Consider the following 25526-nt stretch of genomic DNA (forward strand, 5'->3'; position numbering starts at 1 on the left):
ACCAGTGATGTTCTGTGAGTAGCGCAACCACTGATACAGTGCAAGAGCAGCTTTCCATCATCACGTATCATCAATGGCGTGTAAAAGCACGTCGAGTAAGCCATCGGGATGGTGTACGCCTTGATCCAGGAGCCCGCATCGGGATTACTTAGAATCCATATGTTGGCGCGTGGGTGGACAGTCATCTGCAACAACGACTGAATCATGCAAAGGTCGCCGTTGAGCTCGGTTACACGTATCAAGGATGTCTTCTGCCACTCCTCGTCGGCAACCAATTTTCGTGGGCCTTCAATCAGCTGATCCTTCCATTGCTCGCCCTCGAGGTCAAAGCAGAGTAAAGAGTCTTCCTCAAGCTTCTTGCCTGCTAAAAAGTGCAGGACGCCGTTGATACAGACCGGAGAGCCCCGGTTATTCGGGACCATGACCGGGGGCGGATGCGCCTTCCTCCACCTGGAACCATCTCCTAATGTGAGGACCTCACAAGCCCCGTCGTCGGTGAGGCGCACCACCTTGTAAGCACGTGGCTGGCCGGCGGCCCGGCCTAAGCCGAAAGTCGTGAAGTAGGGCGTGATGATGTAGGGAGCCTTATCATGCGATCTCACTTCTACTTCGGAGCAGACCATGAGAGTTCTCCCCGTAACCGGGTCGAGCACGTGGGCGCCTCCGGAAGAACCGCCGGTGACGCAGATGAGGTCGTCAACGCTGGTGCACACGATCCCATTGCCACCCATGCCTTTGAACACCCTCACTACGTTGCCGTGAATGTCCATCAGGCGCAGGTCATGGTGTTTGATGGCCGGTGGATCTTCTTCTTTTTCCCCCTCCTCCTCCTTTTCTACTTCTACTACTGCTTCTTCCTCCTCCTCCTCCTCCTCTTCTTCCTGGATCGAGGATTTTTCTTCTTCTTCTTCTTCTTCTTGGAACATGGAGCTGGCAACGAGCATCAGCCCCCCGCGCGGCTGCCGATCCGCCGCCGCGGAGTCCGTCTCTGAGATTGACGAATGCTCCATGCCTCCGCCAGCTCCTGGTCCTCGCGAGGTTTAAGGTTTGGCGAGATGTTAGGGCTGATCGATCGCTATCTAAATCTAGAACACAACATATACGTACCGTACCCTAAAAAAACATATACGTACCGTACACGCTGTACGTGTCATGAGAATCAGACTTGTTTTTTTTAAGAATAGAAATCAGACTTCTTTACAACTGTGCAGAGTCCTATGCTAAAAAAAAACTGCGCAGAGTCCTAAGCCCTAATCTATGCAAAAAAGAAAAAAGAGTCAGCTAAGTCCTAACCGATCGAGCCCAATAATTATGCGATTTAGCGACTATAACCATCTGTGATAATGCAGCGGATATCCCTGCCATGCGATTTAGCGACGCTGAGCCTGTAAATCGTTGGAACGCCCGCCCGACGGGGACTTTGCAGATCTTTTCCTTCAAAGTCGCGACAATACCAGAGGGGCTACGGTGGCCATTGGATGTGTATGGCTTGATCGCGATAAGAGACCACCTAGACCGCAGCCGCAATATTATCTTTGCCCGCAGAAGGAATAACTGCCAAACAATCACATCCATGGTTCGTATAAACATCCAATGATTCAATTGCATGTGCTTATGGTCAATGTTGCTTGAAATAATTCAATTTAGTGTCTTCTAAGTTTTGTGTGCTCGATTTTCATATCTTTGGCACTAACACAAGCATAATTAACCTCTTTATTGCCATTTACTTATAAAAACATTTATATGTAGGTTGGCCATATTATTTCATCTTTTTTAATTAAAAAAGAACTATATTAGTTTACCATCCTTATTTTTACAATAGTAATATTTATGTAATTAATTATTACACTTGCAGGATCCATACTTAACACTAGCAGGTCCAACTCGTGCTCCAGTGTTGTCTCATGTGTCGGATACTGTGCGATTCGAGGTTGTGTTGAAAGTCAAGAACGGCACTTATGAAACTGGTGATAAAGATTTAAGTTTCTTAGCTGCAAAGTTCAGAACATTCAATCCGAATTATTCACGTGTGATTAAAAGGTTTGCCACTAGCAAGCTTTCAAGACTAGAGTGGGCATTCGTTTTTCTTGCTAAATCAGTGGAGGCTACAATCAGTATACAAGTTATTCATGGGTCTTGACCGGATGGTTGTCGAGGTATATTTAGTGCAAGCACGATTAGTCTAGATGGCAGGAAAGTCCCCTTTCTCTCTCTTGAAGATGGCAAGTTGCCAGTTACCGCTGATGGTATGATCAATCTTTCACGCAATGTTGCTTCTGTAGAAATTAATGGAAGGCTGAAAATTTCTGTTGCAATGGAATACACAAACGGGGAACAAGTTACTGCAGAAGATGAAGCTATTTTCAGGCCTAGGAAATTCGGTAGGAGTTGTGCTATCCTTATGGTTCGCTCATGTGAGATGAAAGTCATTGTTGTATGGTCACTTGTTACTACAAGTTAGACCTATTTTATAAGGTTACACAACTAATTTGTGATTCAATGATCATTGTTCCTATACAATACATGATGGTAGCTACTCCATTTTAAATGTAGATAGTCATTTAGAAAGCATGGGACCAAACTTCTTAAAGTTTGATCAATAATTAATAGATATAGAATTTACTTTCTATCTCAAACTTCTCAAACAATGAGGCTTGAACTAAGTTTTTACATGGGTTTTAACATAGAATATATTTTATAATGTTAATGTCTTATACTCCAGAAGATTCCTTTGACGACTGGTTGTTGAAAGTGCGTCTCTTAGATATCTCTATTGGGTTTTGTTGATTACTGAAAAATTACTGAGGTGACTAATATAAGATCCCCAAAACTAGTTTACTGATTTTTGGTGATGTTTTTAGCTCCCATCTTTTTCTTGTCTTTCCTTTGGTGTTTAGTGGAGGTGAAACTTGTAAACTTCTACCTCTATCAAGCTTTGCATATGTTGTACCCTCTCTGGTGGATGCATCAATCCACTAGTAGAAAACATGGCTTTGGTTGAGGCATGTGTTGGTGTCAAAACCGACAGATCTCGGGGTAGGGGGTCCCGAGCTGTGGATTCTCGGATCAATGGTAACATGAACGAAGGAGACGATGTTTTACCCAGGTTCGGACCCTCTTGATGGAGGTAAAACCCTATGTCATGCTCTTTTTTATATTGATTGAGTATCAAGTACAGAGTTGATCTACCTCGAGATCGTATGTTGTGGTCTAAAACCTGAGGGTATGATGAATAATGTCATAATGATCTATCGACTAGCCTGGCCTCGGCTTATATAATGTACCGGAGGCCTAGGATAACAAGAGTCCTAGTCGAATACGTTGGTGGAGAGGAGTCCTTGTCTTAATCACCAAGCCTTGTGGAATCTTCCTTGTGTGCAGCATGGGCTGCCTGAAGTGGAACCGCCATGGGGGTCCTCGGCCCGATCCAGCTGGTCGGGAGACGACGTGGTGAGTACCCCCTAGTCCAGGACACCGTCAGTAGCCCCCTGAACTGGTCTTCAAGTTGGGGACGTTCCTCGATTCTTCTGAACTGTTCTTCATCTTCGGTCGTCGGTCTTGAAAACCGGTTCAACAAATCTTCTTATCTTCGATCTTGAGGATCGCCGAAGTAAATTCGAAGAGTTTACACGTCGGGTATCCAAGGAGCCCCTTTAAGTTATCGGCCTTTATCAATGCCTTGTTATTTTTACGCCCACCTCGGGTTTGAAGTGTTTCCCGTGCGACGGTGTCCTCTCGCGTCCTGAGCCAAATTGTGATAGATTTATGGTATTTACTCGAACAAGACAAAGGAGAATAATCCAGCGAATAAGATAGAGATGTGGCGGGGCCCACGAGGACACGTGTCAACAGACTACGCGATTGATGCGGCTCGTTGGATCAATCGGGTGGAACAAAGTGTTTTTCTGGATTTAAAGTGTTTTCCATAGCAGAACACCCTCTCCCTTTGAGGAGAAGAACAAAGGGATCACTATATATCTGACGTCAGATATTTTGCTCGCTGGTGTGAACTGCCTCTGTGTTGTCCATTCCTCTATGTAGATCTCAGAGCAGAGGTGGAAGCCACGTTACTGTTTTTATTCATTCGCTACAACATAAAATGGGCTTGAACGTTTTCCTCACTGAACCCACGTGCCCATCAAATTGGCTAGTGCCTCTAGCTTCCTCTGGGAACCTGAGTTTGAATCCCACTTTATCCCCTTTTAAAAAAATCAACAGGGGGCAAGAAAATTTGCAACATTTTTTCCTTTTTCACAGATGGCAAAATATGCAAAAAAAGAAATAGTTTCACGTACATGACAAATTTCTTTCTTTTTTCACTTTTAAAATTTTTGCATGCAATTTTATTAATTATTTCCCATAGTTTACCATGGCAACTTTATATTATAGACCATGACAATTTTAGTTTTCGGCCATTGCAAATTGAATTATTTTGACCTTGGAAATTTAGTTTTTGGGCCATGGCATTTTATTTTTGGACCGTTGCAATTTTAGTTTCATAGCATGGCAAATTTACTATTTAGATCATGGCAAATTTCACAAAAAAAATAATTTCCTTAATTAGAACAAATGTCATGGCAAAATTACCATGGGTATGTACACTTGACTGTTTTAAACAAATATGGTACTTCTTATCCATGATATGGCATTTTTTGCTCCTTCAAAATCATGAGTTTTTTTCTAAAACATTTGTTTTGTTTTTTTCTGCACATAAATGATGATTGGGCCAAAAGGCCTGTCGGGCTTCTGGGGGTCGCGCTGGGAGGGTTTGCCGGCGAACACAGTCCTTGGCGATAACGATAGATCTGAAGATGATTGCATCGGTCGGTGGCGAGTCGTATACATCGGCGGAGGCGTGCAGAGCGGCGGCGGAGGAGGCGCGCAGGAACAGCCTGCCCAAGGAGGAGCGGACGGCCGTGGATAAGTGGGCGGCGATGGGGGATCCCGAGGCGGCGGCGTACCATAGCTGGCTGCAGAGTGAAGGGATGGAGTTGTTCGTGAGAAGGCAGACGGAGGAGAGGCATGCCCGATTGGACGACTGGCCGTCGCCCGACGAGAGGGCCGTCTGCGCTCGTAGCTACCGCAACGGCTGGAACCAAATGTGGGCATGCCAACGAGGCACCTACGAGGACACCAGTAAGTACTCAAACATCTCTTCATGCATGGACCTGTTGATTAGTGCCTACTACTTTCGTTCAAATCTTGCTTACAAAGTTATCACGGCATGCAACCATGCAGCGGCTATCCCGGCCATGCGTTATACGGACGTCAAGCCACCAGCATGGCGTCACGTTGATCCGACAGGAACTCTGCAGATCTTTTCCTTCAAAGTCGCGGCGATAGCAGAGGAATTGCAGTGGCCACTGGATGTGTATGGCTTGATCGCGATAAGAGATCACCTAGACCGCAACCGCAATATCATCTTTGCTCGCGCGAGGGATAACTGTCAAACCATCAGTTTGGAGGTTCGTGTGCTTGGCCGGATACTCTTTTCTTTCTTGACATTGCGTTCTATCCTGTGTTTTTGTTTGATTGTTTTCTCTTAAGCTTTTTCTAAACTTGTTAAATTGCAAATGCAAAATAATTCTTTTGAACAGGACATGTTAAGTGTGTTGGTGCGTGTGCACGCCTTGATAGTAAGCATATCTTTTCGTGTTGGTCACTGAAATATCAAGATATAATTTTCTCTTCCTTTATTTCTTGTATGCACCTGATATATATGATCATCGCAGTGTTCGGGGCCACATTTCCCTTGCATTCAATAGTCACAGTTTTCCAAGTTTTACTGTCGTGATCTACTCAATATTCTTTTTTGGGGGGCTTTAGATCTCTTACTTGGGAATCTAAAGAAAGGATTGCTTTCTTGCAAAAGGTTCTACAGATTTAGACATCCTTGCTAACACGACATTACCTCTTACTCCCACCGTTTCAAAATATAAGGTGTATCGATATTCATGCAAGTCAAACTTGTGTAGGCTTCACCAAGATTATAAAATAAAATGCCAGCATGTACAATACAAAATAAATAAAATTTGAAAATATTTTCCGTGATGGATCTAATGATACAACTTTGGTACGGTAGGTATTGGTATTTTTTCTTATAATAAAAAGTTGGTCAAACATTCACATGTTTGACTTTTGAAAAACTAATACACCTTATATTTTGAAAGGAGGGAGTAATTAACAAGCCATTGTTGTCACGTGCTAGTACTGTTTTTGCTTATGACACTAAATGGTTTTAACTCCTATTTTTGCAATTTATTTGTGCTAGTTGTTAAATGAGTTATGTAACGATGGTCACCTGTTGCCTTCTCCTCTTGTTCTTGATATCACAATTTTATAGCAATGGTCAATGTTATCTCTTTTTCTGCTTATTCTTGTTATCGCAATTTACTTACTTAGGTTGGCTATATTTCATATTGACGTTATAACAAAAAAAAACATATTTACCATCTTTAGCATGTCAAATTAATATCTACTTCAATTATTTGTTGCATGCAGAATCCTTATTTAACACTAACAGGCCCAACTCGAGCTGTTGTGTTATCTGATGTGTCGAATTCTGTGCGCTTTGAGGTTGTGCTGAAAGTGAAGAGCGGCATTTACGAATCCGAAGATAAAGATTTGAGCTTCTTAGCAGCGAAGTACAAAACATCTGCATGGAATCATTCATGTGTGATTAACCTTGTTGCCACTAGCAAACTTTCCAAACTAGAATGGACATTCGTTCGCCTTGCTAAATCTGTGGAGGCTACAATCAATATACAAGTTATTCATGGGTCATGGCCAGATGGTTGCCGAGGTATATTCAGTGCAAGTACCAGAAGTCTAGATGGCATGAAAGTTTTGCTGCTCTCTCTTGAAGATGACAAGTTACCGGTTACTACTGATGGTATGGTCAATCTCGCACGCCATGTTGCTTGCGTTGAAATAAAGGGAGAACTGAAAATTTCTGTTGCAGCCGAATATTCCGGGAAACAGTTTACGACACACAATGAAACGGTTTTCTCACCTAGGGAAGCCGGTAGAAGTTCTGGTATTCTTAAGGTTCACTCATGTGTGATGAAAGTCATTGTTGCATGGTCACTTGTTTGCTCATCTAGATAGACTCGCAATGTGCTATATATGAAACTTTGGTAATGTTGCATGAAGAATTTGTGATTCTGTATATACTCTTTTTTTTTTGCGAGGTGATTCTGTATATACTCAATGTTACTATATGGTACAAGCCGGCTATTACTACTCGAGTGGAAGCTTTGTATATAGCAGTCATATAGTCTTTGTAAAATCTTACGCTTTCTGCGGCCAAATGAGATCTCACCGGGTGTTTGGAGATCAGCAACGATCGTATATTCAAATATTTTTTTAAAGTTTGACCATCAATGAAAGCAAGATAACAACATCTACAACACTAAGCCGATATCTACACATATGTTTACGCAATGCATACACTCTGCATATGTATTTTTTTTATAAAGCTGCATATGTAGATGCATATTCTAGTAAGAACTAATAGAAAAACATGAAGACTTTGAGCGACAAGTCCGGCACTATCACCCATACGCGTTGAGTAGTATAACATTTGTTAGTTATACACAAAAGCACATCAAAAATAGAGTGGATTAAACTAGGGTCGGACAAAATGGATGCACACCCTACCCCTATGAGCACCTCCGAAAGACTGAGCCGGCACATCATCTTGAGATTTACGAAGTCACCGTAGGCGCCTCGTCGTCAATGGGAACGTCTCCTCCTACTGAAAGCGCATCGCCGGAAATCCTGAAATAAATGCAGGAATAATGCGAGCACTAGGATTTAAACCCTGGTGGGTTGGGGATACCACTGTCCACCTAACCATCTCAAACACAGGTTGATTCGCATACAAAACTTGGTTGATGGATCGACGGGGATCGTGTACGCCTTGGCCCACTGCTCGTTCTCCGGTTCCGTCATGAGCCATACAGTCATGTGCGTCTCCAGATGAACCACACAGAAACAGCCCTTGAGTTCGGTTATGCGGACTATCCCTCTCCTCTTCCACCCCTCGGGAACCATTGTGTTCATTGGGCCATCCAGTGGCTTCTTCCATTGTTCACTCTGGAGGTCAAGGCGAAGTAATGCGTCATCACTTGGACTATCCGAGCTCAAGAAGTACATGGTGCCATCGACGGCAACAGGGGAGCTCCGTACATCGGAGATACCGGCGGGAGGTGGCCGCACCAGCCTCCATCTGGCGCCGTCTCCTACCGTCAGGACCTCGTAGTCGCCCGGCCAACCCAACAAGAGGCGGACCACCTTGTACTTGCCGGACGGCGCCTGAGGTCTCGCCGTTTGAATTCGATCTTGGGCCTCAGTGGCCCCGATCAGGCATCGGGAGACGTGGGCCGGCCTGCCGATGGGCATGAGGCCCATCGCACGGCAGATCCACCTGGGCCGTTAACTGGGTGTGTGGCCCAGTCTAATGAGGCCCAAGATCGAATTCAAACGGCGAGGCCCAAGGTCGTGGTGGGCCCCGGCCTCAGGCACCGGGCGCTGTCGGTGCAGTTCCGGCTGGCCGAGGTGGAGGGCCTCGGCATTCTGGGGGTGTGCCTTTGCCGTCGAGCAATCAGCCGCGGGCCGCACCTCCGCCCCATCACGTTACGAGGCCGGCGCAAAACCGGTCGGGTCAGACACAGACGAGACAGCATTCTAACAACAGAGAGCCCAGTGATCCGTCCCAGAACCAGTGGGGGGATGATGAGTATGATGCGTATGGTGAGGGACGGCACCGTGGTTCCTCGTCCACGGGAGGAGGTCGTGGCTATGCCTGGCAGAGCGATGGGTCGGCGGAGAGACCGTTTCTCGGCCCTACAGGCGGTTTTGTTGAGGGAGCCTCAGGCCCAGATCACCGTCAGAGAGGTGGCTTTCGGGGCCATCGCGGAGGTCGGGGAGGAGGCCGTGGGAGGTATCACCGACCGCCCCCGCCTAAGGCAGTTGTTGATCACACGGGGTCAGCGCTAGAGCCCCACCACGTGCCCACTGAACTTCCTCCTCAGGCGATGGAGGTGGTGACTGCTTTGGCCAGTGCGGAGATTCCAGAGGATGGGACCATGACTGAGGATACCGGCAGGACTGATGCTGACAGGCCGTCCAAATATGTGCGCAAAAAGGAAAAGATGCTTTGCTATCGTGGGGAGAAGGGCCATTTCATTACTGAGTGCGTGGCCGAGCTATGTGAGACATGCGGCAAGCCGGATTATCCCTCCAGTGAGTGCCCGTTCTTGCGTGACCAGGCACCGTCACTGACTGTGTATGGAGTCTACTGTGCTGAGCTTATGTTTTTTGAATCACCGGCCGCGAGAGAGATTCCGGATGAGACCCCGAGCTTGACCACCGTGGTTGTGAAGGCTACCCAGGGAGAGGTGACTGAGTCTCAGATCGTACAGAGGCTTCAGGAGCTGGCTCCGGGGGACTTTCGGTGGGAGTTGGTGGTTCTCGAGGATAAGGTTTATAAGGTCGAGTTCCCCACGGTGGATGACTTGCAGCGGTTGTTGAGCTTTGGTTTGTGTAGAGTTCCTGGCACTTCGGGCATTCTAGAGTTCCACGAGTGGAAGAAGGTGGAGCCTAAGGGAAAGCCGCTTACTCAGGTCTGGTTGCGGTTTATAGGCGCCCCGTCTAAGCCTTTACAGGATGTTCGAGTTGTGGCCAGTTTGGGTACGTTGGTTGGGAAAACGGAGAGAGTTGATATGGCTTTCACTCGGGCTCACGGGGTAGCCCGGCTTTTAGTCAGTGTTCTGGATATTGAGTTCGTGCCTGATGTGGTCAACTGGACCTATAGGGGCGAGGTGTTCCCCCTAGATATTGAGTTTGAGGACACAGATCTGTTTGCACAGGCGGTTAATGGAAATGATGTTGATATGCATGAGGGTGATGGAGATGCGGGAGCTAATGGGCCACAGACCGAGGAGCCGACACGACAGGGGTCGAATGGGTCTCGCCCAGATGCTCAGTTGCCCAGGGAGGGGACTGGGGTTCAGCCGACAGCATCGCCTTCGATGCCTATGACCTCGTTGCAGTTCGGGTCCTTTGAGCCAACATCAGCGCCACCTAGACTTTGGAGTGACCGGGTGGATTCTGATGATTTGGTTGAGCACACGCTACCTCTGTTGGAGTTCGAGGGGGCTGGCGGTTCTGGACACTTGGTGAGGGCCTCATCGGCGAGGACTCTGGTTGGAGTTGGGGTGGGGGAGCCGGAGGTCGCTGCTCTTTCCCTTCCTCCTCTGGTGGTCGAGGCGCCGGTGCGGATTGCTACCTGTGAGCTGGCGGTGGGGGGCGGAGGGTCAGGGCAGGAAGCCTTGACGTCTCCCTGCCATATCCCGACGCCGGTGACGTCGGTCACGTTGGGGCCGGCCAACGCCGGGGGAGGGAGCCCGAGGCAGGTGGCCTCGGCGCCTGCTACTCCGGTGGAGGCGGCTACACTTGCACCATCTGCTGCGTTGGAGGAGGGGCTGGGGCAGGAGGCCCTAGTTCCTCCTTCTTCCCCGGTGGTCTGGAGGACCGCTTCTCCTTCGCCGACAGCTCTTCAGTCTGCACAAGCGGACGGGGCGGGTGGAGGGCGCGGGCAGGTGGCCCTCGTCATCCCCTCTCTGTCCGCACCGGTGACAGTGGACCCCGGTGTGGGGCACCTGTCTGTGGGGCTTGGGAGCCTGCAGTCGCCTCCTATGGTAACCTCAGCTGACCCTTTGAGGGACACAGCGCCAGATTTTACTAGGGAGGAGGTTGTTGCTTTTGGCGGGATCCCGGACCCCGTCTCGACAGCGAGACGGATGAGTGCTCGCATCCACGAGCTCCCGGAGGTGGATGATATGCAGCAGCGGTGCGCTATGAGGGCGGCCAAGCTTCAGGAGGCTGCATCATCTTCTGGTATGTCCGTCAACATATCTAACTCTTTATTGCATTTTTCTAATGAGGAAATTATAAATAATGCAAACCAGTTAGGAGTTTCACTAGGTGCAACTGATAGTGAGATCACTAATTCGGTCAATGATTTGTTAGATTTGGAGGCGGAACGTGTCTTAGAGACTATTCGTAATCTTGCAGCGGTTAAACCAATGAATGATGATGAGATTGATGCGTTAGGGGTTAGAGTGCTCGATAACCCGTGTGCGGATCTAGCACCCCCTACTCATGACTCTGACGAAGATGATGTACCCCTAGAGAATGAGGAGAATGAGGATAGTAATATATGCGAAACCGGTTATGGGGACCGGGCGACTGAGCCTAGTATACCTAAGCGTAAGTGGAAACGGAAGATTTATCCCGACTCCGCAGTTCGTAGGAGTGCTAGGATTCGAGTTACTAAAAAATTCCATGATGAACTATGAGAGGAATTTTTTGGAATAGCAGAGGTCTGAAGGACTTGGCTAAAAGAAGATTCCTAGCCGAGGCAGCTCTAGAGCTGAGGTTAGATTTTGTTGCTCTATCGGAGACGGGTAGAGATAACTTTGCGCCACAGTTTCTCTCTTCTCTTGTGGGTGGTATTGATTTCGATTGGCATTGCCTCCCTCCGCGAGGAAGATCGGGTGGTATCTTACTCGGTGTGAGATGCGATTCGCTTGACGTCCGAAGTGTCGTGATGGGAGACTTCGCGGTGAAGTTTCGAGTCAGGTCTAGGGTAGATGGGTTTAACTGGGCTTTGGTGGCGGTTTATGGTGCCGCACAGCCTGAGCTTAAAGCGGAGTTCCTGGCGGACCTTGTTCGAATCTGTGGGTCAGAATAGCTTCCAATTTTAGTTGGAGGTGATTTCAATATCATCAGGAGGAGAGAGGAGAAGAACAATGATAACTTTGACGGCAGATGGTCGTTTATGTTCAATACCATTATTGAAAGCTTGGATCTGAGAGAGATAGAGCTTTCTGGTAGAAAGTTCACCTGGGCTAATGCTCTACCAAACCCAACCTATGAAAAACTTGATCGGGTACTTGCGAGCGTGGAGTGGGAACAAAAATTCCCTCTGGTTACGGTGCAAGCTTTTTCGAGGGGAATATCCGATCACACCCCATTGTTCGTGGACTCAGGAGAGCCGAACCATGTGGGTAACAAGAATACCTTCTCCTTCGAGATGTCTTGGTTTGAACGTGAGGGATTCTTGGACTTGATCGCCAGGGAATGGGTTAGAGGTGTAGGAGGCAACAATGCGATAGAGCGTTGGCAGAATAAGATTAGGCATTTAAGAAGTTTCTTACGGGGTTGGGCTAAGCACCTCAGTGGTGTATATAAGATTGAAAAGGATAGACTCCTTACTCTTATACAGGCCCTGGACATACAGGCCGAAGTCAATATCTTGTCGCCAGCTCAGCTTCAGGTTAAAAATGAGGCGGAGAAGAGGCTGAAAGAACTGCTTCGCGAAGAAGAATTGAAGTGGGCTTTGCGTGCTAAAGTCCGCAAAGTGGTCCAAGGGGATGCGAATACTCAGTTCTTCCATTTGATAGCTAACGGCAAGCACAGAAAGAAGCGTATCTTTCAGCTTGAGCAAGACGAGGGCACTATTTTAGGTCAGGATAACCTAAAAACATACATTACTGACTATTATAAGCAGTTATTTGGACCTCCGGAGGATAATTGTGTGTCCCTCGATGAGTCCAGGACTGAGGACGTGACTCAGCTATCAGCTGCTGATAATGATATTTTGGTTGCCCCGTTTTCGGAGAAGGAGGTTTTTGATGCTATTGCACAGATGAAAAACAATAAGGCTCCCGGACCGGATGGATTCCCGGCAGAGTTCTATAAAAAGTGCTGGCACATTATTAAGGGGGATTTACTACCTATGTTCCATGATCTGTTCTCTGGCCAGCTTCAATTATTTCACTTGAATTTTGGGACTATCACACTGCTTCCTAAGAAGACGGATGCTTTGAGAATTGAGCAATTCAGGCCGATCTGTCTTCTCAATTTAGTTTCAAAATTTTCACCAAGGTCGGGACTAACAGACTCACACAGATTGCGCATTCTGTGGTGCAACAGTCCCAAACTGCTTTCATGCCGGACAGAAATATCCTTGAAGGGGTGGTCGTCCTGCATGAAACTCTCCATGAAATCCATTCCAAAAAATTAGATGGAGTAATTTTTAAGGTGGATTTCGAGAAAGCGTACGATAAGGTCAAATGGCCATTCCTCCAACAGTCATTGCGTATGAAAGGGTTTGATGAAGCCTGGCGCCGCCAGGTTGAATCATTTACGCAAAAAGGTAGTGTGGGAATTAAAGTTAATGATGACATACGTCATTACTTCCAGACACATAAAGGCCTCAGACAAGGAGATCCGATGTCCCCTATCTTATTTAACATTGTGGTGGATATGTTAGCAATCTTGATAGGAAGGGCTAAGGAAAATGGTCAAGTAGGTGGATTGGTACCTCATCTGATTGATGGAGGTGTATCCATCCTTCAGTACGCTGATGATACAATCATCTTCATGGAGCATGACTTGGCCAAGGCTAGAAATATGAAGCTTCTGTTATGCCTTTTCGAACAATTGACCGAGTTAAAGATTAACTTTCATAAGAGCGAGCTGTTCTGTTTTGGTAGGGCCAAAGATGAACATGATGCTTATAGGCAATTGTTTGGGTGCGAGTTGGGAGAGTTACCATTCTCCTACCTGGGGATTCCAATCCACCATCGTAGGCTGACAAACAGAGAGTGGAAGTGCATCGAGGACCGATTTGAGAAGAAACTGAGCTGCTGGAAGGGTAAGCTCATGTCATACGGAGGACGATTAATCCTGATTAATTCGGTGCTTACGAGTATGCCAATGTTTCTCCTATCGTTCTTTGAGGTCCCGGTTGGTGTTAGGAAGCGACTGGACTTCTATAGATCACGTTTCTTTTGGCAGGGTGATGAGCTTAAAAGAAAATATCGGCTTTCTAAATGGGATATTATCTGTAGACCGAAAGACCAAGGGGGTCTAGGTATTGAGAATCTAGAAATTAAGAATAGATGCCTTCTTAGCAAGTGGCTGTGGAAGCTCTCATCGGAGACTGATGCTATGTGGGCTCAAATCCTTCGCAGCAAATACCTCCAGACAAAAACTCTGTCCCAGGTTACAGTCAGGCCGACCGATTCGCCTTTCTGGAAAGGCCTGATGAAAGTCAAATAGGCCTTATTTAATAGGATGAAGTTTGTTATTGGAAACGGCTCGAGTACACGTTTCTGGGAGGATACTTGGCTCGGCGACACACCCTTGGCCATCCAATATCCGTCTTTATACCGCATAGTTCAACGACGTGAGGTATTCGTCGCATCGGTCTTTCAAACTACCCCCCTTAATATACAATTCCGACGAACGCTAGCGGTCAATCGTTGGGAAGAATGGCTCCATCTAGTTAGGAGACTGATGGATGTCCAGCTTTCACAACAACCCGATGAATTACGCTGGAAATTGAGTAAGTCTGAAGTATTCACGGTTAAATCAATGTATATTGATGTTATCAATTTGAACTCCATTCCTACATCTAAAAATGTTTGGGATGTCAAAGTTCCTTTGAAAATAAAAGTGTTTATGTGGTTTGTCCATAAACAAGTTATTTTAACTAAGGATAATTTGATAAAGCGTAATTGGACAGGATCTACTAGGTGTAGTTTCTGCGATCGGGATGAGACTATCAAACACCTCTTTTTTGATTGCCCGTTGGCCAAGGTACTTTGGCAGATAGTCCACATTGCCTTTAATATCACTCCACCGAATTCTGTTAATGCGTTATTTGGGACTTAGCTTAATGGGATTGAGCCTGGCTTAGCGAGACATATTCGGGTTGGAGTTTGTGCTTTGCTGTGGACTCTCTAGACTTGCAGAAATGATTTGGTCTTTAACAGATTATCATGTATACATTTTTTGCAGGTCATATTCCGATCTACGGCACTGATCCGTTCGTGGTCGCTACTCACCCAGACGGAGGCCAGGGAGCATTTGGTTACTGGGTCTTTCCGCTGGAAGATGGTACCTCGGAATATCTTCAACCGGTTTGGATGGCGGTCATGTAATAGGATAGGTATTTAGTTTCTCTATCTACTTTGGGCCGGCCGGTTGTGGCATCTTATCTTGGCTAGTGGGTGTTTCTAGCCTTTTTTTTGGCTCTGCGTGAGCTTTCTGTACTTTTTTATTACTTTTGACGACCTTTCGAACCATGTAGATACTTATCTATTTGGCTAATAAAATGGCCGTATGCATCTTTCTGATGCAGAAGCCGGGGAATCCCTTTTTTTTTTAAAAAAAAAACTTGCCGGACGGTACAGCACAGCCGAAACCAAAGACGTGGTGCCGTTGCGATTTTGGTTTCGGGCAGTCCACCACCACCTCCCCTTTGGCGAGGTCAATCACATGGGCTCTACCGGAGAAATAGTCGGTGATGCAAACGTGGTCGTCGGCGCTCGTGGAGAGCGACCCCATGCCGCCTATGCCTTTCATCGCCCTGACAACGTTGCCGTCCATATCCATCAGCCGCAGGTCGTGGCCTCTTCGGGGGTTTTCCTGCAAGGATCTGACGACAAGGAGCGGCTCTGCGTGGCGAGATCTATGCGCGGCGATGAAGGCTGTGTCGGAGACGAGGGCATGCCACCCCCTGGACACGCATCGAAACCGGCACACGGAACTCACAGGCACCCATCAGAGGATGTTGAAGACAAGCTCGTCTGGCAACGGCAACGCGGCGGCCGGACAACAGCGGCGTTTGGGTGACAGCGGTGGCGCCATGGCATGCGGCGGCGTCGTGCAGAACGATCGATGGGTTGATCGAGGAGTACTTGCTTGACCCGTACGTTGAGAATATTAGTTGAGGGCTCGGCGTAAGATTGGATCGGTAGATGAGTGACGGGGGGGTGTTCGTTAATGTATATACACTTCCTCTTCGATGTGTACACGTATTGGATTGGAACTAATATTTTTTACTTTCCAAACGGCGATGGTAAGCATTCCATTTAATTAAAGCGGCTGCTACAAATTAGCCAGTTGATCTAAGAAAAAGATAACTGCCTGGCTAGCCGTCCGATCTAAAAAGCGTAGCCGTTTGATCTCATGCTCGCAGCAACGCAGCGCCCGCATCTTCCTCCTCTTGCAGCACCCTCCATGGCCCGATGCCGCTCTATTGATGCACCGCCGCGACATGGCCATGCTCCATTGAAACATTGGCGGTTTAGTGATGCTTCATCGCAACACCGGCGGCCCCCCAGTGATGCTCCATTGAAGCACCGGCGGCTCCCGATGATGCTTCACCGCAACACCGATGCCCCGATGACGCTCCATTAAAGTAGTTGTTGCTCCATTGAAACACCAGCAGCTTGGTGATGCTTCATCACAACACTGTCGGCCCCCCGGTGATGCTCCATTGAAGCACCGGTGGCTCCCGATGATGCTTCATCGCAACACATATATAGATAACAGACCGGGCAAAGGTGTTTGTCTGTGTCGGTGTCAAAACCGGCGAATCTCGGGTAGGGGGTCCCGAACTGTGCGTATAGGCGGATGGTAACAGGAGACAGGGGACACGAAGTTTTACCCAGGTTCGGGCCCTCTTGATGGAGGTAAAACTCTACGTCCTGCTTGATTAATATTGATGATATGGGTAATACAAGAGTAGATCTACCACGAGATCAGAGAGGCTAAACCCTAGAAGCTAGCTTATGGTATGATTGTCTACTGTCCTACGGACTAAAAACCCTTCGGTTTATAGACACCGAAGAGGGTTAGGGTTACACAACACTAGTAGAAAAGGGGGCAACGGTCCAGGCCGGGTCAGCCCATTAGTCCCGGTTCAGTCTAGAACCGGGACCCATGGGGGCATTGGACCCGGTTCGTGAGCCCAGGGGGCCGGCCGGGCCATGTGGGCCATTGGTACCGGTTGGTGGGACGAACCGGGACCAATGGCCTCGCTCCTGGCCCACCACCATTGGTCCCGGTTGGTGGCATGAACCAGGTCCAAAGGCTCCCCTTTAGTCCCGGTTCATGCCACCAACCGGAACCAATGAGGTGCCTATATATACCCCCTCGCGTAAGAGCAGAGCACACTGCTCTGTTTTTTTCTGGCCGAGGGGGAGAGGGTGCTCTAGCTCACCTCCTATGCACACAAGGTGTTCGATGGAATGCCCGAGCCACACTACTTAAGCTTTCTCCTCTCCAAGCTCGACCTTCAAGCTCCATTTCCCTCAATATTTGTCTAGGTTTAGCGGTCCGTCACGCCCCGTCCCCGTCTTCACTGCCGTCGATCACCCGCGCCGAGCTCATCGCCGGCACCACTGTGGTGAGCCTCCTGTTCTTATCTTCTTTTTGAAAGGAAAAAAATATTCTTACTTGTATGTTTACATAGAAACTTGTATTATTTTCTTACTTTTATTATTGCATCTTATATAGTGCGATGGTTTTGGTATCCGCCCCCGTCGGCCCTTGTCCTGTATATGATTCGGATGTGGTATATATATTATCTTTATAACTATTGGTTCATTTATTGTTTATGAAAATTATGCCGACCAACGTGACATATATTTTATTTATGTAGGATGTATGTGAATCGGAAATTCCAACCGACCCTATTGTCGAGAGGTTAAATTTAGTTGAAGAAGAAAACAATTTGTTGAAGGAAAAAATAAAAAAATTGAGGAGGAGAAGATGATATTGGAGTTGCATGTTGCGGATGTTGTCGATGATCACAAGATTAAGATGGATGCAATGCGCTTGAAGATTAGAAAGATTAAAAAATATGCCATTCATACCGAGGCTTGGTATCATTATGTCGTTGGATCAATTGTTACCTTGGTTACGATTATGATCGCATTTGTTTTCGCATTGAAATGTTTTACATAGTTTCAATGTATGGTTTGATTAATTAGATGCACTGGAGAGTTATATGTTGTTAGATGAGAACTATGTATGTACTTTGGTTTTAATGTGATGATGAACTTCTATTAATTTGGACACTTAATTATATATAACGCACGTAGATGAACCGGCAATGGATGTATGGTGACAGACACACCTCCGAGTATATTAAGGGCGTGCATGAGTTTCTCGATGCAGCTGAGGCAAACAAGCAGAATGGTTTTATGTGTTGTCCATGCACTGAATGTGGGAATACGAGGTCTTACTCTAACCGGAAAATCCTTCACTCCCACCTGCTTTACAAGGGTTTCATGCCACACTATAATGTTTGGACGAGGCACGGAGAAATAGGGGTTATGATGGAAGACGGCGAAGAAGAAGAGTACGATGACAACTATGTGCCCCCTGAATACGGTGATGCTGCAACGGGGGGAGCTGGTGAAGATCAAGAGGAACCAGACGATGTGCCCAATGATGCTGCAACGGGTGAAGCTGCTGAAGATCAAGAGGAACCAGACGATGTGCCCGATGATGATGATCTCCGCCGGGTCATTGTCGATGCAAGGACGCAATGCGCAAGTCAAAAGGAGAAGCTGAAGTTCGATCGCATGTTAGAGGATCACAAAAAAGGGTTGTACCCCAATTGCGAAGATGGCAACACAAAGCTCGGTACCGTACTGGAATTGCTGCAGTGGAAGGCAGAGAATGCTGTGGCTGACAAAGGATTTGAGAAACTACTGAAAATATTGAAGAAGAAGCTTTCAAAGGATAACGAATTGCCCGACAGTACATACGCAGCAAAGAAGGTCGTATGCCCTCTAGGATTGGAGGTGGAGAAGATACATGCATGCCCTAATGACTGCATCCTCTACCGCGGTGCATACAAGGATCTGAACGCATGCCCAGTATGCGGTGCATTGCGGTATAAGATCAGACGAGATGACCCTGGTGATGTTGACGGCGAGCCCCCCAGGAAGAGGGTTCCTGCGAAGTGATGTGGTATGCTCCTATAATACCACGGTTGAAATGCCTGTTCAGAAACGAAGAGCATGCCAAGTTGATGCGATGGCACAGTGAGGACCGGAAGAAAGACGGGAAGTTGAGAGTACCCGCTGACGGGTCGCAGTGGAGAAAAATCGAGAGAAAGTACTGGGATGAGTTTGCAAAGGACCCAAGGAATGTATGGTTTGCTTTAAGCGCGGATGGCATTAATCCTTTCGGGGAGCAGAGCAGCAATCACAACACCTGGCCCGTGACTCTATGTATGTATAACCTTCCTCCTTGGATGTGCATGAAGCGGAAGTTCATTATGATGCCAGTTCTCATTCAAGGCCCTAAGCAACCCGGCAACGACATTGATGTGTACCTAAGGCCATTAGTTGAAGAACTTTTACAGCTGTGGAATGGAAACGGTGTACGTATGTGAGATGAGCACAGACAGGAGGAATTTAACCTAAAGGCGTTGCTGTTCGTGACCATCAAAGATTGGCCCGCTCTCAGTAACCTTTCAGGACAGACAAACAAAGGATACCACGCATGCACGCATTGTTTAGATGACACTGAAAGTATATACCTGGACAAATGCAGGAAGAATGTGTACCTGGGCCATCGTCGATTTCTTCCGACCAACCATCAATGTCGAAAGAAAGGCAAGCATTTCAAAGGCGAGACAGATCACCGGAAGAAGCCCGCCATGCGTATCGGTGATCATGTACTTGCTATGGTCAATGATTTACACGTAATCTTTGGAAAGGGTCCCGACGGACTAGCTGTTCCGAATGACGCTGAGGGACACGCACCCATGTGGAAGAAGAAATCTATATTTTGGGACCTACCCTACTGGAAAGACCTAGAGGTCCGCTCTTCAATCGACGTGATGCACGTGACGAAGAACCTTTGCGTGAACCTGCTAGGCTTCTTGGGCGTGTATGGGAAGACAAAAGATACACCTGAGGCACGGGAGGACCTGCAACGTTTTCACGAAAAAGACGGCATGCCTCTGAAGCAGTATAAAGGTCCTGCCAGCTACGCTCTTACGGAAGAAGAGAAAGAAATCTTCTTTGAATGCCTGCTCAGTATGAAGGTCACGACTGGCTTCTCGTCGAATATAAAGGAAATAATAAATATGCCAGAGAAAAAGTTTCAGAACCTAAAGTCTCATGACTACCACGTGATTATGACGCAACTGCTTCCGGTTGCATTGAGGGGGCTTCTACCGGAAAACGTCCGATTAGCCATTGTGAAGCTATGTGCATTCCTCAATGCAATCTCTCAGAAGGTGATTGATCCAGAAATCATACCAAGGCTAAGGAGTGATGTGGCGCAATGTCTTGTCAGTTTCGAACTGGTGTTCCCACCATCCTTCTTCAATATCATGACGCACGTCCTAGTTCATCTAGTCGACGAGATTGTCATCCTGGGGCCCTTATTTCTACACAATATGTTCCCCTTTGAGAGGTTCATGGGAGTTCTAAAGAAATATGTCCGTAACCGCGCTAGGCCAGAAGGAAGCATCTCCATGGGCCATCAAACAGAGGATGTTATCGGGTTTTGTGTTGACTTCATTCCTGGCCTTAAGAAGATAGGTCTCCCTAAATCGCGGTACGAGGGAGACTGATGGAAAAGGCACTCTTGGAAGTGACTCAATAATATGCAGGGACAAATATTCTTGGTCTCAAGCACACTACACAGTTCTACAGAACTCTACCTTGGTGACCCCGTATGTCGATGAACACAAGAACAGTCTGCGCTCCAAACACCCGGAGCAGTGGGACGACTGGATTACATGTGAACACATTAGGACTTTCAGCAGTTGGTTGGAAACACGTCTTAGAGGTGACAACATTGTTTGTGATGAGTTGTACTTGTTGTCCAGGGGACCATCTTTGACTGTATTGACTTACAAAGGATACGAGATAAATGGGAATACATTTTACACGATCGCCCAAGATCAAAAGAGCACCAACCAAAATAGCGGTGTCCGCTTTGATGCAGCAACCGAGAGCGGAAAGGACACATATTATGGTTACATAGTGGACATATGGGAACTTGAGTACGGACATGATTTTAAGGTCCCTTTGTTTAAGTGCAAATGGGTCAATCTGTCAGGAGGCGGGGTACAGGTAGACCCACAGTACGGAATGACAACAGTGGATCTGAAAAATCTTGGGTACACTGACGAACCGTTCGTCCTAGCCAATGATGTGGCACAGGTTATCTATGTGAAGGACATGTCTACCAAACCGAGAAAAAGAAAAGATAAGGAAGCCAATACATCATACGATGAGCCAAAGCACCACATAGTTCTTTCAGGAAAAAGGGATATCCTGGGAGTGGAGGGCAAGACAGACATGTCTGAAAATTATGAAAAGTTTCATGAAATTCCTCCCTTCAATGTCAAGGCTGACCCAAGCATCCTGATAAACGATGAAGATTATCCATGGTTACGGTGCAATAAGCAAATGACATACGCGAAGAAAAAGTGAAGATTTTCTCCCGCAACTATTATGATGATACCATGCCAACTTTGTAACACACGAGTATGCTATGCCAACTTTTTCAGAGTTCATTTGAAAACTATGAATTTAGGTCGAATTTTCTCTATAGGTGCATCTATGTTCATTTTTTAGTAAAGTTAATCACAAACTTGTGATTCACACAAATTTCAAAGAATTCAAATTTTAACTATTTAAATTTGAAAACTAATGGCACTAACAGAAAGTTTATAACTTTTCTAAAACTAATGGCACTAACAGAAAGTTTATAATTTTGCTGACCTAAAAGCAAAAAGAATTAAAAAATAAAGCAAAAAAATAAAAGAAAATAAATAATACAGAAAACAAAACAAAAAAACTTAAAAAAAATAAAAATAGCAACAATAAGTATTTTGTTGTAAGTAGAAACAAAATAAAATAAATAAAGCAACAAAGAAAACAAAAAACTAAAAAAGTGTTTTCAAATTTGAAAACTAATGGCACTAACAGAAAGTTTATAATTTTTCTAAAAATAAAGCAAAAAGAATTAAAAAATAAAGCAAAAAACAAAAGAAAATAAATAATGCAGAAAACAAAACAAAAAAACTGGAAAAAAATAGGCACTAAAAGCAAAAAAACTAAAAAAGTGTTTTCAAATTTCAAAACTAATGGCACTAACAGAAAGTTTATAATTTTTGTGACCTAAAAGAAAAAAGAAATCACTAAAAAACTATAAGTATTTTGTTCTAAGTAGAAATGAATAAATGGCAAAAAAGAAAAAAATGCCTATAATATTTGTTATGACTAACTAAAATTACCAAATTGAGTATAATGATAAAACAAAGTAATATTAAATAGCCGGAAAAAGAATGACTCAAAAATCAATTTTTATAGTAAAGTTATTCATAAACTAGTGATTCACACAAATTTTAAAAAATTCAAATTTAAACTATTCAAATTTTAAAACTAATGGCACTAACAGAAAGTTTATAATTTTTGTGACCTAAAAGAAAAAAAATCACTAAAAAACTATAAGTATTTAGTTCTAAGTAGAAATGAAAAAGAAATAGTAAAAAAAATGCCACCTACTGGGCCACCACGGCGTGAATACGACTAGAAGCCCATCCATGGGCCAGGATTCAGGCCCGCAGAAGGCCCAGCAGGCCCACAGGAATAGTGGTGTGAGATTAGGCCCAGAGACCTGGAGTTATGAGGAGTTCGATGGAGATGGCGGGGCAGCGCTTATAAACAGGTGCGGCCGCTCCTCAGCTAGCGAGGTGGGACTAAACATCCCACCGCACCGCGGCTTTGGCAGGCGCAGGCCATTGGTCCCGCTTGGTGGCACCAACCGGGACTAAAGGGGGCATTGGTCACGGTTCGTGGCACAAACCGTGACCAATGCCCCCCTTTAGTCCCGGTTGGTGCCACCAACCGGGACCAAAGGCCGCCGCTTCCCGCCCTTTGGGCTGCTGAAAAGAGGCTTTGGTCCCGGTTGGTGGCACCAACCGGGACTAAAGGGGGCATTGGTCACGGTTTGTGCCATGAACCGTGACCAATGCCCCGTCTATATAAGCCACACTTGTGAAAAAATTGGTTCAGTTCTATCCCGCCCCGACACCGCCGCCAGGCTGCCCCTCTGCGCCTCGCCGTCGCCGTCGTCGCCCTGCCTCCGACGCCGTCCCGCACCGCCCAGACGCCGTCGCCACCCCGCGTCATCGCGGTCACCTCCCCGCGCCGCCCCGACGCCGTCGCCGCCCCGCATCGCGCCCCGACGCCGTCGCCGCCCCGCGTCGCCACCCCGACGCCGTCGCCGCCCCGCCTCTGCCTCGCCGTCGCCGCCCCGCGCCACCGTCACCTCTCGCTTTGGTCAGGGCCGGCACCGCCCCCCTCTTCCCCCCTGTTTTTTTCAAATACATATATGTTTCATAGATTTTTTTGGTGATATTGATTATTGTAAATATGCAAATGTTTGTATATTCATATGAACAATGAACACGAGGGGGGGTCGATATATATACCCCCTCCACGATAATATAAACTCCTGATAACTTCAACACGTGGGGTGGGGTCGATATACCCCCTCCCGATAACTTCAACACATGGGGGGGGTCAATATACCCCCTCCCGATAACTTCAACACGAGGGGGGGGGTCGAACATGAGAGGAAGAAGAGGATAAAAAAAGAAGAGGAAGAAGAAAAAAAGAGGAGAAGAAAGAATAGAGGAGAAGACTCTTTTTTTTCTTCCTCTTTTTTTTTATCGGGAACGAGGGTTGAGAGGGGGTCTAGGGTCGCCGAGGGGTCGACGGTCGCCGAGGTGTCGAGGGTCGAGAGGGGGTCTAGGGTCACCGAGGGGTCGAGGATCGTCGAACATGAGAGGAAGAAGAGGATAAAAAAAGAGGAAGAAAAAAAAGAGGAGAAGAAAGAATAGAGGAGTTCTTCTCCTTGATTCTTTCTTCTCCTCTTTTTTTTCTTCTTCTTCTTCCTCTTTTTTTTATCGAGAACGAGGGTCGTCCAGGGTCGCCGAGCGGTAGAGGAAACCCTAAATAGCAAGTATCGTGGGTGTGAGATACATGTGGCCGTCGGTGTCGGACACTACATCCACGTCCCACAAGTGACGCGGGCTTTCGACGCCCGCGTCACTTGTGGGACGTGGATGTAGTGTCCGACACCGACGGCCACATGTATCTCACACCCACGATACTTGCTATTTAGGGTTTCCTCTACCGCTCGGCGACCCTGGACGACCCTCGTTCTCGATAAAAAAAAGAGGAAGAAGAAGAAAAAAAAAGAGGAGAAGAAAGAATAGATGAGTTCTTACTCCTCTATTCTTTCTTCTCCTCTTTTTTTCTTCTTCCTCTTCTTTTTTTATCCTTGAAGCGTTGTTGAGGCCACCCCAAACCCTAGAGAAGCAGCGTCGAGGCCACCCCAAACCCTAGAGAAGCAGCGTCGAGGCCACTAATTAATATTAGTTCTATGTTTGCCACTAATATATCCATCTGTCATGTTTGAATAATAATTGCCATGTTGTAAATATTTGTAGAAACTATGGACACTGCCCGAGACGAAGTACAAGAAGAGTTGTTGGGGGACATAATCGCACGAGGAAGTGATGCCGTCTGCTCGTTGTTTCTCAACGACACCGATGGTCTGGAAGCAGCTGGCTATGATTATGATGGCTCCGGTGACCTAATGCCGGTGCAAGAAGGAGACCGTGAGGATGGCTCCGGTGACCCAATGCCGGTGCAAGAAGGAGACCGTGATGACATCTCCGGTGACCGAACCGAGTCCGGCCAGGTATATATATTAGTTAAGCTTCTGCTGACTAGCTAATTGATGCATTCATTGTTTTGGTATGTACACATATTAATTAAGTCTTTGTTCTTTTTTCTAGCCCTCTGGATCGAGCAGAACTTTGGTAAAGAGACGAGGCCCAAAGAAAAAGTTGAGCTCGGATGAAAAGTTTGAGATCATAGCAATCGCGCCCGATGGCCAACCGATTGAACCCCTCCGGACAAAGAGCGCATGAGGGAGTCCTGGATTAGGGGGTGTCCGGATAGCCGGACTATACCTTCGGCCGGACTCCTAGACTATGAAGATACAAGATTGAAGACTTCGTCCCGTGTCTTGAAGGGACTTTCCTTGGCGTGGAGGCAAGCTTGGCGATACGGATATGTAGATCTCCTACCATTGTAACCGACTCTGTGTAACCCTAGCCCTCTCCGATGTCTATATAAACCGGAGGGTTTTAGTCCGTAGGACAGAACAACAATCATACCATAGGCTAGCTTCTAGGGTTTAGCCTCTCTGATCTCGTGGTAGATCTACTCTTGTACTACCCATATCATCAATATTAATCAAGTAGGACATAGGGTTTTACCTCCATCAAGAGGGCCCGAACCTGGGTAAAACATCGTGTCCCCTGCCTCCTGTTACCATCCGCCTAGACGCACAGTTCGGGACCCCCTACTCGAGATCTGCCGGTTTTGACACCAACATTGGTGCTTTCATTGACAGTTCCTCTGTGTCATCACTTTTAGGCCTGATGGCTTCTCCGATCATCAACAACGATGCGATCCAGGGTGAGACCTTTCTCCCCGGACAGATCTTTGTATTAGCGGCTTTGCACTGCGGGCCAATTCGCTTGGTCATCTGGAGCAGATCGAAAGCTATGCCCCTGGCCATCAGGTCAGATTTGGAAGTTTGAATTA

The 25526-nt window shown here is 46.7% G+C and overlaps 1 protein-coding gene and 1 pseudogene across 1 annotated transcript; both read left to right on the top strand.

Annotated features, from left to right (window-relative positions):
• Positions 1-1055: 1055 nt before the first annotated feature.
• Positions 1056-2461, top strand: LOC147963809 (uncharacterized; annotated as a pseudogene).
• Positions 2462-4850: 2389 nt separating this feature from the next.
• Positions 4851-7107, top strand: LOC147963810 (uncharacterized). Its single transcript, XM_087529401.1, has 3 exons — positions 4851-5136; positions 5239-5465; positions 6502-7107. The coding sequence occupies exons 1-3, from the start codon at positions 4935-4937 to the stop codon at positions 7105-7107; spliced, it is 1035 nt and encodes a 344-aa protein (XP_087385527.1). The 5' UTR covers positions 4851-4934.
• The last annotated feature ends 18419 nt before the right edge of the window (positions 7108-25526 follow it).

Source organism: Triticum urartu, chromosome 6A (genome assembly GCF_056163025.1).
Source record: "Triticum urartu cultivar PI428250 chromosome 6A, HENAU_Tu73, whole genome shotgun sequence".
Lineage (NCBI taxonomy): Eukaryota > Viridiplantae > Streptophyta > Magnoliopsida > Poales > Poaceae > Triticum > Triticum urartu.

Excerpts from the sequence above, each read along its gene's own strand:
- LOC147963810 (XM_087529401.1), top strand. The coding sequence starts at position 4,935 with ATGGGGGATCCCGAGGCGGCGGCGTACCATAGCTGGCTGCAGAGTGAA. Across the intron at positions 5,137-5,238 it reads AGGCACCTACGAGGACACCA|CGGCTATCCCGGCCATGCGT; the intron begins GTAAGTACTCAA and ends GCAACCATGCAG. Across the intron at positions 5,466-6,501 it reads GTCAAACCATCAGTTTGGAG|AATCCTTATTTAACACTAAC; the intron begins GTTCGTGTGCTT and ends TGTTGCATGCAG.